The 13721-nt window shown below is 44.1% G+C and overlaps 1 protein-coding gene across 4 annotated transcripts in view; it reads left to right on the top strand.

Moving 5' to 3' along the window:
- Positions 1 to 13721, top strand: part of SGSM3 (small G protein signaling modulator 3) — a 32656-nt gene that overhangs the window by 2032 nt on the left and 16903 nt on the right. For 3 of the 4 annotated variants that reach the window (XM_057388857.1, XM_057388869.1, XM_057388864.1), the window contains 7 exons: positions 7634 to 7716; positions 8965 to 9050; positions 10203 to 10269; positions 11698 to 11906; positions 12045 to 12152; positions 12884 to 13027; positions 13417 to 13612. In XM_057388857.1, coding sequence (XP_057244840.1) covers positions 7710 to 7716; positions 8965 to 9050; positions 10203 to 10269; positions 11698 to 11906; positions 12045 to 12152; positions 12884 to 13027; positions 13417 to 13612 — 817 coding nt within the window. In that variant the 5' untranslated portion in view covers positions 7634 to 7709. Of the gene's footprint in view, positions 1 to 4929; positions 5034 to 7633; positions 7717 to 8964; positions 9051 to 10202; positions 10270 to 11697; positions 11907 to 12044; positions 12153 to 12883; positions 13028 to 13416; positions 13613 to 13721 lie in introns of those variants that run through there. The other variant, XM_057388876.1, reaches the window with a different exon arrangement.

Below are 13721 nucleotides of genomic sequence, written 5' to 3' on the forward strand. Positions count from 1 at the left end.
ATTAACTTTTAAAAATCAATATTTTTTTAYCTAAGGTGGCATGGTAACAGTAGAGATTATTGTTTAAGAGGTCTGTGTGAAAGCTGTCRGTCTTAGACCCATTCTTGGTGAATTGATTTGTCTGTTGCAAAATTGTTTCCCATGTTTGGTGTTTGRGATGTTTTAACAAAGGAATTGATGATACCACATTTGAGGTAGTAACTGTTTTGGAAATGGTTGGAATGATGTCTCTTCCTGGCTGCTAATTTCAAACTTCTCACCAGCACATCAGAAGTAAAGAAAACTTAAAAAAAAAAATCCTAAGGAGTATTGCAACTTTTATCTGCAATGGTAAAGTTAAGGTGCTTTATATTTTGGTGTATGTGGTCTTACAGCTCTTCTAGCTAAATCAGCAATGACCTTGCTAGTGCTCTCTATCACACTGTTTATTCTAGATCCTACCCTAATACAAATGGATGAGATACAGAGACTTTGCAGCTGTCCAGTAGGAGGAGGTAAACAAATAGCTTCATTCAGTGTTCTGAGTGCAGTGACTAAAGTGTCCCTCAAGAGATGGAGAAGTGTTGGCACTTCACATCTGTGTCCTCAGCCACACAAAGACTTGCCTAAACTTCTTTCTCTGCYACTTTTTATCAGGGTCAAGGTTTTGTATACATAAAGCTTACACAGGGTGAGTATCTGGGAGTGCTGGGGAAAATCTCACTTGTCAGCTGTGTTACTGTTGACACCAGGTAGGGAAGAGAAGGATGTTGTCTTGCCACGTTTGTTTTGTCTTTGAGGAAGTCTCATATTTCTTTAAACTAGAGTGCAACAAGTTATAATGGTAACAGAGTGARTTTGTTTCTGACTTAAGAAAAACACTGTGGGAGAAATGCAGACACGTTTGTTTTATGAGGCAGATGAATAGTAGAGAGTATATTTGTATTAGGATGACTACCAGAACTGCCCAGTCAGTATTGGCTGGGAAGTATTTGATGATTCAGAGTTGAAAGAAGAAGTCTATAACCTTTTTTTYTGTAGAAGAAATCTTCCTGATCCCCAGAATCAGGAAATGTTAGAGGTTTTGTCTTGTTTTGTTACAAATGCTAGCAATCGTTGTATATTTTGCTTTTTTTTTCTCCTCATAAGTTATCTGTGCATATAAATTCCTGCAGGAGCAAGATCTAAGTAGCCTGACATGACATGCTAGATAAGAGCTTTGCAAACAGTCCTGAGAGGTGTTTTGAGTGTTACTGACCTCTTCAGAAAGTTGAGTTCTGTAAAGATAGAGCCCTGAAGGAGAAAAGTAGTGAATGCTGTGGGATATACTTGGCTTAAAAGCCATTTTCTGGAGCCAAATGAAACGCAACCTGCTTAGAGTCCTGTGAAGTGAATCCGACCTTTTTTATGAATACTGGAGCAAATAGTAACAAAACAGAGCTACAGGACGGTGACCTGAAATGAGCCTTTCCTGTGTCTCACCAAGATAACAGCAAACCATGACAGTTAAACCTCTGCAAATCCTCTGAGACTGTATCAAAGAAGAGCCATTCTTCAGCCCTTGTTTCATTGTCACTGGGAGCAGTAGGATGAGTCCAGCTTGAGAATCAAACTATCACGTGGGTGAGCCTACAGGACTGATGATGAAGAGAGCCTTGGATGGCACTGCTTGTCACCACTCAGGACAGGAGTGTGATATAAAAGACTTCATAATACCTGACTTCAAGTAACAGTCGATAGTGTCTTTCAGCTGTTCTTTGACTGGTACAGCCATGCGTCAGTAGCAGAAATATTTTCTTTCAAACTTCTGTATTCAAATGAAACTGGACAGTTGTGATTGCTTCCCACAGACATCTCRTAAATAGTTTGCAGTCTTGCAGTGAACCAGAAGGTAAAAAACACTTCTGAAAAGTTTTTGGGAAAACAAATTTCTGTAGAGTTCTGCACACTGCCCATGTCCTACACTGTGCTTATTTGTTTGGAAGGACCCATTTATTGTGCAGTACTTGACTCTCATGGAAGATATATTTGGGTCCGCCTTCAACACTAATCAGAAACCTTTGGTTTGTATTTGCATAGTGGTGTTTAACATAGAATTGCCTTTACTCTAAGCTTGAAGACTAGCGTGATTGCAGACCTGGCTTTTTTGGCACATGCAGGTTTTCTTGCCTCTGTGTTGGCAGTAAGTATTTTGCTGTGCAGTGAGAGTGAACACTATGCTAGTTTGTTTCCTCCTAGTTTGTATCCTAGCCCTTTTTTTCTAATCTCATTTGATTCAGATAGAAAACCCCAAAAACGGTTGTTCCGATAYTCAATTGTAATCCTCCTGTGTGAGTTGCAAGGAGCACACTATATTCATATCATGTATCTTTTCATCACTCAAATAATGGGAGTACCAGTAAGGAGAAATTCCTCCTCTGATTCCAAGGTTTTTGGCTAACAATATGTGCAGTTCATGCTTAACTGGTGTGCTGTTTGCTTTGGAGCCAGGTAAACAAAAGGCAGTTCTGGAAATAAAATATCTGTTGATATGTATGATATCTGCATTCTATAGAAGTAGGTGCTATGAAGGGATTTTTTTGAGACAAGCTTGACAAATTGAATTATGATCAGGAAGTCCATGTGTGGTCTGTCTGTCCAATGGTAGGAAGCAGGATTCTGCTTTTTCATATGCCTATTTTCAAAATGGAGATGCAGTAGAAACAAAACTGAAAGTTACTTGTTTTGTTTCTTTTGTATAAACTGACAGTGTTTCAGCAGCTTCAGCACCACTGGGGCTCTCTGTGTCATTGCAGCAARCATTGTTGGATACGGAGCAATGCAAGGAGCAAAACGGTTGCATGGAAGTACCTTTAAGTTACACTTCCACATGGAATTACATTTCCAGTGAGGCCAGGAATCTGCAAGGTGCTTTATGGCAGGAGACACAGAGTTCCAGTTTACTTTTTGCTGTCTGTTGCTCTAATAGTGGCCTGAGGCAGTGGGAGGAAACACTTTGCCCTGCCACATTCCTGCTGAATGTGATCCTGATTGGTGACTGGGCAGCACTGGAGTCCTGGGTGGTGCCTCTGCAGTCAGAGGCATAACCTGTCAGCAGTTTGCCCTCCCATCTGCCAGCCCACCTGGCTCTGCAAGCCTCCCCTTCACTGCTCTCTAGGTCTTGCATCCCCCTTTTTCACCCCTGCCCTAGGCTTTTGGTGTATCTCTCGTTCACTTCCAGTGCTATTAGGAAGTGGGCTGAGGCCAGTTAAAGTTCCCAGCTCTTCATTCCTACTCACGTTGTAGAGAGGGAGCATAAAGGCTGCCTCAGCACCTCTGGCCTGCATTTGTAGTGTTTTGCTCAACACTCAAAGCAGTGGTCATGGTTTGTAAGCCCTGGACAGAAAGTTTGGGATGACCCAGGTTCACCAACACCAGATTGACTCCTTAAGCAGGGGCTGGGGTGTGTCAATGTCTGTGGAGATTCCACATTTTTTACAAAGTCAGTGTGTTATGGTGCGAGTGACAGGAATTCTCTGCATCTTGTCCACCCCTTGGTCAGGTGCATTGCTGTGCTTTGCTCACTTAGGTACTCGTTTGTGAAGCTGGAGTTTTMTTCTGACTTTCKGTGCAAATCAAATATTGACTTGTGGACTAATGGCATTTGCAGCTCCAGGATATGCCTTTGCCTGACCTGAGGGAGACACTGGGGAAGGGAAGGGAAGGCCRAGGACTTCCTGTTGAGTTTCCCTTGGACATTTCATTGAGCAAATCAGGGTTATAATTTGGAAAACACRAGTTTTCTGGTTGTGAAAGGATGAAATTGAACTGCCTGGTTCAGTGCAGAGCTTTTGTCTGATTTCTGAGGGAAATGTTAAATTAGATGCATTCTACTTGGGATTTCAAAAGCTGAGCTGGAAAAGGCTTCTAGAACGACACATAAGTACATAGCCTCCTAATGGGTACTGTGACTTTCACTCACTTTTGTCTATTCCAAAACTTTTTTTTCTTAATAAAGGAAGATAATAGAGAGCAGTGGAAACCAACTGACAGTCCAGAGGTGACATTGGGATTTACTGCATGCATTGTTGCTTTCTGTTCTTTCAACATAAAAGAAAACAGAGTTTCTCCCTTGCWGGCTTACTGTCAGAGGAGGTGTTGTAGCTATCAGAACACAGGTGCTGTTCTTGTAATGGTGGATGAAAATTATTCTGGAAAGGATTGTTATGCTTGTTCTGGACCTTGACGATACTCATTGGAGGCTTCTGCATACTTACTGGGTGTAAAGTTTTCAGGATACAAAACATTACTTTGTAAAATGTCTTCTGCTCAGTCTGTCTGCTAGAGGTATATTACCCTTTTGGTGGATTCTCTTTTTGTTGTTGCTAAAATCAGTTGGGGAAGAACACTCCTGGGAAGGAGTTTCTGTCCCAAAAGAAAGATCCTACTGAAAGGCTCCAGACAACATAGCTTTGTGCTTAGCACATCTGGGCACTACTACCAGCTTTAGGTGGAGATCACGTGGCAAAAGAGGCCAAGCAGGTAAAACACAGGCAGCAGGAGTTTGCTGTCTGGTGTTTGCCAGGAACCAGGCAGTTGAAATCTCTCATACCACAGCTGTGGGGAAGAGCCAGAGTGTCCAGAGGAGGTACGATATTGCCAAGTAGAAGTAAATTTGCAGGAGTCCTTTGCAAACATTGATTCCTAGAGGACACCTGCACAGGAAAAAAACTAATTGGACATAATCCTGCATGGTGTGTGTTTTTGCAACTCCARCAAAGATGTTGCAGGTGGAGTTCTTCAAATGGCTGTACCTGATGCTGACTGTGTGCTTCCCTTGCAGTCTTCTTTTTCAGGTACATTATACCTGTCTTCTAGCAAACTGGAATCGATGGTGGTGTGATTTGTTTTGAACTCTGAATTCAAAAAGTAAATCTGTGAAAAAGAGGTATCATTTGGATTTTAGCAAGAAGTACATTTCTTTCAAAATGCGAAGACTACCTGTTATATAAAAATTACTTCATATAAGAAACTTAAATTGCCTTTGAACATGGGAGATGTTCCTTAATGTGTGGGTGAGAATTGATTTTAATTTTGAAGTACTGAGGGTTTGGGAGTTGCCATTAAGATTTGTTGGATCTGATGTGGTTTTTCCTTTGTATTTCTTACTGTTGCTTGTTTTCAGGAATGTGTACATTGCAAATAACACAGCAATTTCACACGTGGTTTCACAGGTTTCATGGACCCCCTTTTGCTACTTGCTGTCTCCTGGCTAGGAGAGTTTGAGAGTTGGTCTAGGYTTATATCTCTCAGTCAAAGGAAAGAACTTACTATGTCAATCCCAAATACCAGATATCCTCCTCCTCCTCCTGGCTCACACTGTATGGTGCTTGGCTGTGTCAGGAAATCTTCCCAGTTCCTTGCAGTGATGCTGGAAGGGCTGGTGCAGTGGTCTCAGCGTGTTCTCTTGGAGACACCTGGCTCCGTGGGCGCTACCCAGCGCACTGCCCCTATGCCACAGCAGGAGCCTTTTCTTGGTGAGATTTCTGCTTCTCACCCTGCCCTTCTGTGCAACCACACCAGCAGCAAGGTGAGCTTCATGCTCTCTCTGGGCTCTGTCCCAGATGGGTGCTTGCAGGAAGGTTTCTATGGGAACCAGGGGCAGGAAAAACCTGCCCACCAAGTTCAGCCYTCTAATGTCATGGACAGGAGAGCCGGCTCAGGCAGGGTAGTGATCCCCAGCAAGAGCGGAGGCCAGTGTGTGATGACGTGGACAAGGGAAGGTGTTCCACCTGCTATGCCTGTCTTGGGACAAGGAGGGACTAAGCACTGTCCTGCCCTGTTTCCAAGGGGTGGGGTTAATTCCTCTATTATGGGATTTTTTTCTCAGCCCCATGCCCAACACCCTGACCTGGTTCCTCCATAGCAGGTTGGGTCAGCAGTAGTTTTGTATGCAATGAAGATTAATAGTGGCTGAGGCACAAGCTTGAGGCATTGAGGATTGATCTGGAGCACAGGCAATGAGAAGCATGGCAGATGTACCACGTGGTGACTGCATTCCTAATAAAAGTCATTGGAAACAGTGTTAACTAGGCTGAGAGAAGGCAAGGGAGAAGGACACCTTGCGGCTCCAGAACTGAGCAGCTGTGGTTGCAAGGCAGTAGAGAAAGTATCAAAATACATTCACATCARTGTTGAAAGGCAAGTAAGTATTGTCAGCCAGTTTATCTTCTTGAGGTGTGTGCTCTGTGTGTTCACATGTAATCTGAGCATGCAGATGCTCATTTTATAATTGTTGTTATGTCTTCAGCTACTAAGAGAAGAATTGGTGCTAAATGAACAAATGGGACTAGAGTGATGGGAAGAACAGACAAACGTTTACAGAACTGGGGGATGTGCAGCTGACCATCCTGTGAACAACATTACTTCTCAGAAACAAAAGATCGATTTMTTTCTTTCTTTCTTTCTTTGTTATTATTTTTGCCCTAAGAGCTAGTGTCAGAATGGATCAGAGTATCTTCATCCATGCTGGCCTATCAGGCAGAGAACTGTCAAAATCTGTGAGAAGGACACCTTATCATTTGTGTTCCCAGACACAGATGTTTTTTATGCTTTTGCAGTGTTGTACAGCTGCTTATCTTGGAGTGCTGTAGCAAGCCCCCTCCTGGCTGCAAGTGCTCACTGGAAAGTTCACTGAGATGCAAAGGCAATATAACTTTGCACTATTCAGCACTAAGAAACAACTTGGATAGGGCCTGTGGGATGAATCCCTGGGGTTCCTCCTTTTAGCAGTTTACAATCATAAGTAGTTTTACCAAAAAGGGAAGCTGAAAAAGCCATCCCAGATGTGCAAATTTTAGTTTGTCCCAGGTTCTTTCCCAAGGAAGTGTGAGTGACTGATATATCCCCATACTGGCTTTATCTGCTTGGTAGAGGTGGCTCTTGCTGTCTCCCACATGTGAATTGTAAGGTTCATCCTAAAGTTCAGAATCTCTCTCTCTGATTATTGAACTATTCCATTGTTTTTCTGGAAATCTCCTTAAAAATCTTCTGTTAACTAGCATCAGGAAGCAAGGAAGGGACTCCTATTGYCGCATTTAGTTCAGAGGAGCCTGGTTCCTGGCTCATTTCAGAGGTACTTGATAGCATCTTGTCCACATCCTTCAGGGAATTTTGTTTCATGGCTCTKCACTCTTTACTCCTGTGGTTTGTGGTGCTACTCCTAAAATCTCCTTTGGACTTATTGCATCTAATGATACTTCCTTAAGTCCTTTTCACGGTTCCTGTTCCTTCTGCATGATCAGTGTCTTCAGAGAATCACAATGTATGGTGTGTTTTTTTAGTTTACATAATTAAATACAGGACTCACAATATACGATGGAACAGGTGTTAAAAGTTGGCTTGTTTTTTGACATTCTTTCAACCAGCAATGCTGTTATTTTCACAAGAAATTTGGCAAATGACAGTTTTTTCCAGYTAGAAAGAGCATGGTCAGTAGGTATGAAACCAAGAGGAAATTCCGGTTCCTGGAATTTATTTCATGTGGGGGTGGAACTTAAATACTAAGGAATTTAATTTTAATGTGAGGAASTTGTGTGTGAGTGGTCTGTCTGTCCCCCACCATGTTCTGAGATGCTAATTTAATTCTCTCATCACTCTTTTCTTTTTATAACAGGAGTGTAATCTCTCATCTCTGTGAACAGCATTTCTGTACCTACTGACACCTCTGCCACTCAGCCTTACCTGGTGCAATGTCMGGTGAGCACACCAAAATGGCCACAATGTCTTCTTGTTTGATTGCTTGCTCTGTCTTTAGCTGAAACTTCATAATGAAGGTTCCTGATTCTTTACATGAGCTTACTTTCTGGTCAGATAGAGAGAGAGGAAACTTTGTGTTCCAGCTGCCTTTTCACTCGGGTTGAGCTCTGTTTCATCTTTTACCTCTCATAATCTTTTTCAGCCATTGAACAGAGAGGAAGAACGAGGTTGAAATATAGACCAACTTCCCAATTTTTCATTAAAATTTGCCTGGTTCTGTTCTCTTCCCAAGATTTCCCTCAAAGTGAGTGGCTCACAATGACTGTATGAGATTTTTGCTGTACAGCTGTAGCTCTAGGGCTGGCAGAATGCTGAAGAATAGCTGGAGTTCAGCTGTAGAAATCTGAGATACAAGGTTTACTAAAACTAAGTCTTCTCATTCTTACAGAAGCCAACTCACCCACCTTGCACTCTTTTCTAAACCTCCCCTCTTGGTCCAGCTAGTTATTTCAGGGTACCTAGCCCTGGGGGAGACTATTTCAAAGCCAAGTTGACCTGTGTTTTGGTGATAGAGCAACAGAAGACTGGGCCATATTTATCTGCTTCAATTGCAAAGCTTGATGTCTGCTTGTATTCCCAGCCAAGCTGTTTAGAGGGATTCTACCTGGTGGAAGGGTGCTTATCTTGAACACAAAAGACCAAGATTATAGGCATACTTTCATTGCTGAATCTCTCTATACATGGTCTGACAACATCCCAGACCACTGGGAAAAAAGGAAACAGTTGAGCATCTTCATGAGGGCTCTGATTTTCCCCTCTGATGCCTGGGTGACAAAGCTTCAGGAAATTTTGAAGTGCTGCTGGTGCTGGTCCACAGAGGCTTTTACTTCTGCATAATAATACTTATTTCGTGATGATTCCCTTGGCTTGGTGCTTTTCACATCATTTTTCCAAGCAGGTGAGTGATTCATACGACACCATGGTACTATTTCGCTTCCCTAAAAATTACTTTCTTGGAGGGAGCTCCATTTGGCCTTTTTGCCTCTTTTGCTCAATACAAAAGAACAAAACCGTATGAAATTACAGGTTTCCTTAGTGAAGTGGGAGCTGTCTCAGTGTCTAGATTAGCATTAGGGACAAACTAGTGAATGTATCCTTCCCATGCCAGAACAGTCTGTATTGAGTGTGTATCTTCCAATGGTGTTCTTCTAAGTTTTCACTGCTATGTGTTGATCTCTTTCTGTTTAGGCCATCACACTCCATCTGCTGGGGGTCCCTTCTCAGCACTCACTCCCAGCATATGGCCTCAGGAGATCCTGGCAAAATACACACAGGTACAATGTGGGGCAGGGAGGGGCTTTGAAAATGTAGAGGGACGCTGGTGTTTTCTGGTGGTCTCTGAAAGCCATGGGGAAAAGGAGAAAGAGGTGCACTTTTCCTGCTGTGCTTTGGTTGTGGACTTCACATGTTTTGTGGCTGCATCCTGGCTCTTTTAAGAGGATCTTGCRAAGTACAAAGAAACTTGTGTGAATGTGTTTTTCAACTATTATTCCACTGTAAAAGTGTTTTGACACCCTCGGGGAGCCTCTGTCATCATCAGCCTCCTCTGGATGGCTTGTGYGTGGCAGGAAATGCTAGCCTCAAGCTTGTCACCAGGTAGGCAGAGCAGGAAGGAAGGAAGCAGCTGTGGAATTTYGTAACTTAGCTGCAGTTTGCTGAAAGCAGTTGAGTTCAGTGAGGCAGATTAAAGCTTTTTGAGTAGTTATGTGAACAGTTATTTTTGATTCTTGGCTGCTGCCCTGGTGGAGTGCTTGTGAGAAYCCCCACACGAGGGGCAGGTGGGCATGCAGGAAAGGGGAGGTAGCTGTMGGATTTTATTTTTAAGAAAAGCCTGGTTGTAACCTCCAGTGTATGTACCCCAATGTCAACCATGAGCACAGATGAGGAAGGTTAAGATTCAGGTTATGGACCTTAAGTTTCTTTGGCCTGTAATTTGGAATTGCATCACAGGTGCAAATCCCAGTTTTGCGTGCTGTCTTCCAAAGGAAATTTGGGTTTCCATGGAGTGGTGAAGGGAGCTGCATTTGCAGTATGTGTGCAGAGGTGACACGAAGGACTGCTGTGTAGTAGCACTGCAGACAGTGGAGACCACATTAGCTGCTGTGTGACTATTCCTTAGTCCCCGAGGAGGGCTGCAGGTCCCTCCAGGTGGGCAGTTCTTATCTTGATAAGATACTAAGCTCAAGTCCTGCAGGAAAAATATGTACAGATTTTTTCCATGCAGAAGTCAAAATAGGAATGGCATGCAACATCTCCTCAGCTGGAAATTATGGTGGGAAACTTCAAAAATTATAGAGCAAGAGGTCTAGTTGCTCAAAGGGCACGGTGTGGATGGTTGTGGGATGAGGCAATATCCAAGTGTCTCTGTTCAGTTATGCAGTGATGAGCTGCTGAAAATGTCTGTTCTCCTTCCTCACATCTCCCAGAAAGAAGAATCTGTGGAGCAGCCAGAGTTCCGCTATGATGAATTTGGTTTCCGAGTTGACAAGGAAGGTAAAGCCAGTTCTGTCCCTCCCGCTTTCATTGTGTCCAGTCCTTCTAATGCTTTCAAGTGTCACAGGATTTTRCAACCACTCTGTGCTAAGTCTTGTCTACCCACCTGTTCCTGTATCCTACTATTTGTAATCAAGTGCACTAGGTGTGCTGGCCTTATGGGAGTCTGACTATGGAGCATAGACTATGCAGCAGTCATTTCCATCCCCTTACACTTGTGCCTTGCRTAAGAGGGAGAGAAATGGAGAGGTTACCATTTCCAATAGCGGGTGCATGCTGGGGAAGGACAACTCTCCCACTTTACTATGGGATCTCCATAGTGTTCAGTAGCACTGCAAGGGCTCACAGCAGGAACAGTGAAATGTGCTGTCTGTTGAAAAGCTCATGGCCAAGGTGAATGGTGATATGTTCTGCCCATTTCAACATCTTGGCAAAGTGTAGGGCAAATTGCAGGTGGAAAACCTACATCCTAGTATTTCTGCAAGTTATGGAGGCAGGCAAGCAAACAGGAGGAGGCATATAGTGCTATTGCGCCTGAGCATTGAACTACAACACGTGGCTGCCTTAGCAAAGAGRAAAAGAATGGGAGATGTAGGAATTGTTTTATGTGCTCTGGAAGGTGTTCCCAGGGCTCAGACCATATAATATAAGGGCWGAAGTTGTTGGCATGTGTGCCCTGAGGCACCTTGAGTCATAGCGGATCCTCTTTGAAGCAATGACCTGAAGATGAGGACAGAACACTGTGATTTTTTTTCAGCCAGAACATTTGATGGACTTGTGCATTATAAAATCAGCAGAAAGATTTGGAATGCATTGTTGGGATGTATTATATGATGAAGGACACAGTGCCTTGTGTCAAACCGGTCCTTGTGCTAAAGTATCTATTTTAGGAAGCCAATCTCAGGTTAAGGTGCTCTCTCTGTCAGTTTGGAAGTATCCTTGTTAAAGCTTTTTTGATGATWAAATATCCCCGAAGTTAACATTTTGCACCTCATTACTTCCATGAGCATATAGCTTGTGTTTTCCAGCTCTGAAGCTTGCTATGATTTTGTGAGCCTGATTTACAGGTCTTTACAAAACCCCGCAGGATGACTGCTGCTGGAGTCTTGTTTAATTCCAGCCACACTGTGCTCTAAATGATGAGCAAGTAGAGACTAGAAGCCTGCCGACAGCTTCTTAGTTCTCAAGGTCTCAGTGCCTTTCACTTTTGACCATAAAACTTGCTGCATGGAGAAGGCATTTTGAAATGAAATAGGAGGAACCCTAGAAACCAACCTTTGCCTTTTCATGCTCTGACTAGAAGACATGAATGTTTTGAATGTGCTTTTCTCAGATGGCCATCCTAGTCCCCACCTTGCCTTGTGTTCATTTTCTCTCCAGTTCCCTCTTGCTTGTCTTCATTTCTTTCCCTTCCCTTTGCTGAAGCAGATGGTGCTGAGCCAAACTCCAGCAAGCTTCTGGGAGTCCCATTGACAGAGGAGCCCCAGCAGAGGCTCAAGTGGCAGGCTCATCTGGAATTCACACACAACCATGATGTGGGTGACCTCACCTGGGACAAAATCGAAGTCACTCTGCCACATTCAGACAAGTTGCGCTCCCTGGTGCTGGCCGGCATTCCACATAGCATGAGACCACAGGTGAGAGTACTGCCTGTTCTGGGCAGGTGCTCCTGCCTGGAGCAAGAGAGCAGGGATCCCTTGGTTGAGAGGGTGCCAGATTATGGCTTTATGTGGCTGTCCGAGTGACTTCTATCTCTGTTCACCCTGTCCCCCCAGCTGTGGATGCGCCTTTCAGGGGCTTTGCAGAAGAAGAGGAACTCAGAGATGTCATATCGCGATATCGTGAAAAACAGCTCTAACGATGAAACCATTGCTGCCAAACAGGTAGGASATACTTCCTAGTGCTGAGTTAGAAGAAGGGCAAGATTTGCTGTGTGAGGAGGAAGGGGTGCCTGCCTGACACCTGCAGCAGGGGTAGTTGAGAGGACATGTGGTTAAATCCTGCTAAAGCTTGATCCTGTGGGGCATATTTGTCCGTTGTTTTGTTGGAATAGCAATTGTTTAGCTCTGCTCTTTCCTAGGACAGTGGGAAGGGGTTTGACCCATGCTACTTGCAGACTAGAAAGTTCTGCTGCAGTTGCATCTCAGCAAACATCCACTGAGGGAAAGGAAGGGKGAAAGGCTGACAGATGCACCTTTGTTGTGGTTGTGGCAGCTGCTTCCTGKGCCTGTCTTTGTTCCCCAAAACACAAAGTATCTGAATTCCAGCAAGAGTATTAAATGGTGTTTTCCCTCTCCCTTTGACCTCACAGATTTGGCCAGGTTGTTGGTTTTTCTCTGAAATATGTTTGTTAGGAAGTCTTGCTTGAAATCCAATCAGATGAAATTTCCAACTAGTGTATGTGCACTGACATTTTCCCACATGTCAGTGAAGTGTGTTAAACTGACCCCAGGTGCTTGGACAGGGCCACCTTCTTTGGTGCCTGGGGACGTAGAGGTGGGTGTGGGGAGGCATAGTTCCCTGAGCCAGGGGACCAGGGGGAAGTACAGAAAGCTGAAGACAATTTTTCAGATGCTGCAAGCTGACTTTATCCTTGTTTATGGCTGCCTGACAGATTGAAAAGGAYTTGCTACGCACAATGCCCAGCAATGCCTGCTTCTCCAACATGAATAGCATCGGGGTGCCACGGCTGCGCAGGATACTACGGGGACTTGCCTGGCTCTAYCCAGACATTGGATATTGTCAGGGCACTGGCATGGTAACCTGCTTTCTGAGTGTTTTTGTGATAGGGATCAGTTTGTCTGTGGTTGTTAGACTGGAGGAAATTATTTGAGGTAGTGGTGCCAAGTACTGTGGTCTCCAGATGAGCTAAAGAGAAACCCATTCCACCTGGAATACTTTTCCTAAAGAAGGGAGAGCAGAGTAGCTCTCTCCCACATATCCAAAGATACAGAGGACTTTGTTCCATCTATTGGGGAGGAGTCACTCATTAAACTGAGGTGAAATACTTTCAGAGAAGGCTGCAAAAGAGCTCCTGCAGAAGGAAGATTTTTGTCACCTAGATAATGGTCCATCTCCATGTGAGAAGGTGGCGAAAGAGTTCTACTTCTCTTAGAACATGCAGTTTTTCTTCCTTCAAAATCCTAGGTGGCTGCCTCTCTGCTGCTCTTCTTGGAGGAGGAAGATGCCTTCTGGATGATGTGTGCAATCATTGAGGAATTGGTTCCTGCCTCCTACTTCAGCACCACCCTCATGGGTGTGCAGACAGACCAGCGTGTCCTGCGGCAGCTCATCGTGCAGTACTTGCCCCGCCTGGACAAACTGCTTCAGGAGCATGACATTGGTAAAAGTGTGCCCATCGCTTTTCCTGCCAGGGTGACATGCAAAGAGTTCTTTGTTCTTTCTTCACTGAGGGGAGCAGCAGGGAGAGGAGAAAACTTCCTGACCTTGGA

This window comes from Malurus melanocephalus, unplaced genomic scaffold (genome assembly GCF_030028575.1).
Source record: "Malurus melanocephalus ecotype Western Australia unplaced genomic scaffold, MMel_1.1 scaffold_17, whole genome shotgun sequence".
In the NCBI taxonomy this organism is placed as follows: domain Eukaryota; kingdom Metazoa; phylum Chordata; class Aves; order Passeriformes; family Maluridae; genus Malurus; species Malurus melanocephalus.